Genomic DNA, 6000 nt, shown 5'->3' on the forward strand with positions numbered 1-6000 from the left:
CATACCCATTCCAAGCTCAGAATCCTCCACTGCCTGACCATCCTGGCACAACCACACCTCTATCGTTGGGTGTTTTATCCTCCTAGCACCCATCAACTTGCACTCTACTCTCTGTGTTCGGCCGAGGGTAACACCTCAAGTCCCTCCACTTATATTTGTGAGCAGTTTAAGTGATCTTTAATTTAAAAAAAAATTGTTTTTTTTTCGAAACCTCTTTATTGATTTGATGGTGAAAGGGCATGGAATTTAAAGCACAGCATATGTTACACATCAGATCGTCTGTATGCGTAGGCTACAATGTACAGAGGACATAATTCCAACAGTAATCCCTTAAGGACAATTGGCTCAGCATAAAGCAACTTCCATAAAGAAACATCAGATAATAAACACAGAAGTGCTCCAAGTTGATGGGGGTACACGTTGGGTCTCTCCTATATAGAGAACAGTCAAGGATGAGGCCCCACATTCATTCACCACCACCACATCCACCACAGCATCCACCACAGCATCCACCACAGCATCCACCACAGCATCCACCACAGCATCCACCACCACATCCACCACACCCACCACCACCACATCCACCGCATCCACCACCACCACATCCACCACATCCACCACCACATCCAACACATCTACCACCACTTCCACCACCACCGCATCCACCACCACATCCACCACCAACACATCCACCACCACATCCACCACCAACACATCCACCACCACATCCACCACCACCACATCCACCACCACCGCATCCACCACCACATCCACCACCACATCCACATCCACCATGACATCCACCACCACAACCACATCCACTACATGCACCACCACCGCATACACCACCACATCCACATCCACCACCACATCCCCCACATCCACCACCACATCCAACACCACTTCCTCCACCACCGCATGCACCACCACATCCACCACCACCACCACCACCACCACCACCGCATCCACCCCCACCACCACATCCACCACCACATCCACCACCACATCCACCACCTCATCCACCACCTCATCCACCACCTCATCCACCACCGCATCCACCACCGCATCCACCACACCCACCATCACTTCCACCACCACATCCACCACTACATCCACCACCACTTTCACCACATCCACCACCACCACATCCACCACATCCACCACCACCTCCTCCACCACCACCACATCCACCACCACCTCCTCCACCACCACATCCACCCCCACCTCCTCCTCCACCACCACCACCACATCCACCCCCACATCCACCACCATCACCAACACCGCACCCACCCCCACCACCACATCCACCACCACATCCACCACCACATCCACCACCTCATCCACCACCTCATCCCCCACCGCATCCACCACCGCATCCACCACACCCACCATCACTTCCACCACCACATCCACCACCACATCCACCACTACATCCACCACCACTTTCACCACCACTTTCACCACATCCACCACCACCACATCCACCACCACCTCCTCCACCACCACCACATCCACCACCACCTCCTCCACCACCACATCCACCCCCACCTCCTCCACCACCACATCCACCACCACCACCACCACCACATCCACCCCCACATCCACCACCATCACCAACACTGCATCCACCACCACCACATCCACCACATCCACCACCACATCCAACACATCTACCACCACTTCCACCACCACCGCATCCACCACCACATCCACCACCAACACATCCACCACCACATCCACCACCACCACATCCACCACCACCGCATCCACCACCACATCCACCACCACATCCACATCCACCATGACATCCACCACCACAACAACATCCACTACATGCACCACCACCGCATACACCACCACATCCACCACCACATCCCCCACATCCACCACCACATCCAACACCACTTCCTCCACCACCGCATGCACCACCACATCCACCACCACCACATCCACCACCACCACCACATCCACCACCACCGCATCCACCCCCACCACCACATCCACCACCACATCCACCACCTCATCCACCACCTCATCCACCACCTCATCCACCACCTCATCCACCACCGCATCCACCACCGCATCCACCACACCCACCATCACTTCCACCACCACATCCACCACTACATCCACCACCACTTTCACCACATCCACCACCACCACATCCACCACCACCTCCTCCACCACCACCACATCCACCACCACCACATCCACCACCACCTCCTCCACCACCACATCCACCCCCACCTCCTCCTCCACCACCACCACCACATCCACCCCCACATCCACCACCATCACCAACACCGCATCCACCCCCACCACCACATCCACCACCACATCCACCACCTCATCCACCACCTCATCCCCCACCGCATCCACCACACCCACCATCACTTCCACCACCACATCCACCACTACATCCACCACCACTTTCACCACCACCACCACATCCACCACCACCTCCTCCACCACCACCACATCCACCACCACCTCCTCCACCACCACATCCACCCCCACCACCACATCCACCACCACCACCACATCCACCACCACCACCACATCCACCCCCACATCCACCACCATCACCAACACCACATCCACCACCACCATATCCCCCAGATCCACCACCACCACATCTATATGTGTGTGTGTGTGTGTGTGTGTGGCTCTGTGTGTGTGTAGGTGCAAATGCAATGTTCTTGGATTTTCGTCACAATTAAATACACTGAACATAATCTTCACAAAAGTTATTTACAAACGTTTAAGCTATTGCCATTATAAATTACAATAAATTTTATTTAAGTATTAATTATTTACAAAATTAAACAAAATTAAAAGCCATTGTTATTTGTAATATCAATACATCTAAGTCACGTAAATACAACACACATTGCATTACAAATGCTATAGGTGTCACATTTGCGATTAAAACTATTGACATTGTAACTGACAAAGCTATTAATTTTGCTATTTTCAAAACCAACACATAAATAAAAAGTGTCATTTACAATACCAATCTCTCAAACTTTCCTAATGCGAGACCTATTGCATTTCCAATACTTGTTATTATTACTCGAGGTAGGCAAAACAACTAAAGCTGTTCCTGGTGCAAAAAGAACATTTACTAGTCTTATGGGTTGCTCTTTGTACCTCTTCTCAGACAAGTGATGGCCATAGCAACTATATAAACTATGCCATTTTCCTCATGCAGACACGATGGCTACAACAGCTGTAGGGAGTAACTCAACATTTTCTATTACACCAAGAAAACGTAAAGCACTCTAGCAGCTGTGCAATCATCTTGATCCCCTGCAATTGAGTTCCAATCCAAGCAGGGCAGACTTAGCATTCATTTCTTCTGAATTGAGAAACTGAGTAACATAAAGTGGGTAATAGTAACATCTATTTTTTAAGGTGCTTAGAAAGTGCACATGGAAATATGAAGCACTATATAAAAAAATATAATTAGTAAACACACACACAACTGCAGATGTGCGTTGTGTGCATGAATTCTCACATAAGCACAAGGAACAAGCAGCATAGGCAGCAACAATACAGCTTCTCATATAAGCAAGTACATCAAACACCAGTAGCAATGCAACAGGCATGCATAGTACAATAAGAGTAGCAGCTATGCAGGCTTCTCTTACACACAGACCAGGTACAGTAAAGGAAGTAGATTTAGAGTTAATTTAAAGTCTCTGCACAAAAGTGGTGCTTATTCTGAGTCACAAAACACACACTAGGCACAGCCGGCAGCAGTATAAGCTTCTCTCTGCCTCAGTCTGCAGTGGAACCCTACAGGTGACTACACATTCATCGCACAAGTGCAGTCTTGGATTTATGATTTCTTGGTACCACTGTTTCACGTAAAGCTGCACATCATCTTATAAGAGGCATCAGTATTTTGAAAGGCTGCTCAAGAGACGAAGTAGAATCTGCAAATCACAACTCTTGATTCTAACAGTAGATCACAGACTAATGTACGGAGAGACTGTTGTAGCCTAAAGACCATGCGTTTGTGCTTCAATCCCACTCAGACAACCTAGGGGGAGATTTACAAATTAGTCACGCAACGTACCACAGCTCCCCTTGAGCTGCGCGACAGGAAGGGAACAGGAGAGCTCCATATCTGCAGAGATATGGCTCTCTCCTCACATTTCCCTTGCGCCTGTGCGGATTTCAGCGGCCATGAACACACCTTAGTGCCATAGCGCTGGGGTGTGTGCATGCGTCTAGAAGGTTTTATACAGGAAGGGTAACCTTTTTGTACAAAATACTATTCCTAGACACGATGGGAAGCTTTTCCCACTTTGTATGCCTGCTGCACAGTGCAGCACGCATGCAAAGTCAGAAAAGCACGGAGAAATTAAAGCAGTTCTCCTGTTAGCCCCTACTTTGAAGGGGTGTTAACTTTTGGCACAAAACCATGTCTAGAAATCTTTGTTTAACCACATGCGTGCGGCGGTTATTTTTGCGCTGTGCGGCTTTTTTCTAAAAGCCGCGTTACATGACGAGCAGCACACGACCACCGTGGCTGATGACGAGCTGAGCTCGTCATCAGCAGCGAAGGGGTTAAATAGGGTTTTACATCAAAAGGCATTGGTGGTTGCATGGGAACGGCCAAGTTCCACCCATGTAACACCCCCTCTGTGCTAAGTAACGCAAAGCAGTGATCCGAGCTACTTTAGGGGGGGCTTTGCAGCGCAAAACAAGCTTTGCGCTGGAAAGTAAATAGCGAGAAAAAAAAATTGATTTGGTTAGCATTACTTTTGTGACGCTAACGCAGTGCAAAATGTTTGTAAATCTCCCCCTTAGTGGTTTAAGACGTCGATCTTTATATAAACCGACATGCAATTGGTTGTAATCACAGGGGGCCGAGCACGCACTTAACATTCCAAGGTTGATACTCATAAGCATCTGCAATTCGGTTTGTGGAGTGGTTATATTGGGTCACACAGCTCCAAGAAACAATTGGGTTAGGATGGTTTTTGAACTACCCTTGTGTACTACCTCCCTTTGTTACTAACCTAAAATCAGTCGTCTTTTGTACAAAACGTATTAAACACTGAAGAAGCTACATACAGCTGGATCGGTCATGCTGCATGAAGGGTCGTGTAGATGTTGGTGCAGGTGGGGTGTGGAGATTTTTGGAGGAACGAACATACTCATCCAAAAGGTGTAGGCGAGTGGCAGATTTGGATAACTGCGCAAAGCCAAACTTGTTTAGTGCTTAACCAGGGATCCCATGACGTCTCGTCACGGGTTGTAAGCGCTATATAATTACAATTACTTTTAAGGGTACACTTGAATCCTCCTTTTAGGAAAGTGGAAAAAACTTGCTTCTGTGCGCTCTCAAAGTATTTAACCAAGCCCAATGCAAAACAAAAATGATGGTTCACTAACAATTACAGAGGCACCTTTCAATGATGACAGGCTGGTGGTATGAAACCCCGCCTCTCCCCTCAGTCCCAATTTCTAGGGTGGGGTCTCCACCAAATCTCTTGCACAGAGCGCCTATTGGCCTCGTTCCTGCGCCCTTTTAAAGCACCACGCACAGGTCCTTGAAGGGATCCCAGCCACGTCCTCTTACACTCTCTACCTCCTCACCAGCGGTTTGTTGCTCTCATCATCGGCTTCCGCCATCTTCACCAAACAGGGCGACGTGGAGACGGATTTTGTGACGTCATCGAGTCGCGGCCGCTGCACACAGTGACAGTCTGTCTCCCTGGCGACCTACAGACGCAGAAAGCGGTGGAACGCAGCGGCCATCTTGGAACTGGCTAATTGTAAGGTATAACAACGTCGCATTTCTAGAAATATCAAACGATCCTTCTATGCAGCCATACTCTTCAAGCGTTTCTTTTATTAACTGCCCTACTGAAGTTTCCCCAATCCATAATGGCCACCAATTTACGCCACTTGCCCATAAAAACAAAAGAAGGACGTCCGTAGGAACGTCATTGTGATACATTATACTGAATACGTGATTTGAACAAA

The 6000-nt window shown here is 48.8% G+C and overlaps 1 protein-coding gene across 1 annotated transcript in view; it reads right to left on the reverse strand.

Annotated features, from left to right (window-relative positions):
- Positions 1-5711, reverse strand: part of YIPF6 (Yip1 domain family member 6) — a 126136-nt gene extending 120425 nt beyond the window's left edge. The window contains exon 1 of the mRNA XM_086918346.1: positions 5611-5711. Within this exon, the coding sequence (XP_086774472.1) occupies positions 5611-5646 (36 nt within the window). The 5' untranslated portion in view covers positions 5647-5711. The remainder of the gene's footprint in view (positions 1-5610) is intronic.
- Between the last annotated feature and the right edge of the window lie 289 nt (positions 5712-6000).

This window comes from Lissotriton vulgaris, chromosome 4_1 (assembly GCF_964263255.1).
Source record: "Lissotriton vulgaris chromosome 4_1, aLisVul1.2, whole genome shotgun sequence".
Lineage (NCBI taxonomy): Eukaryota > Metazoa > Chordata > Amphibia > Caudata > Salamandridae > Lissotriton > Lissotriton vulgaris.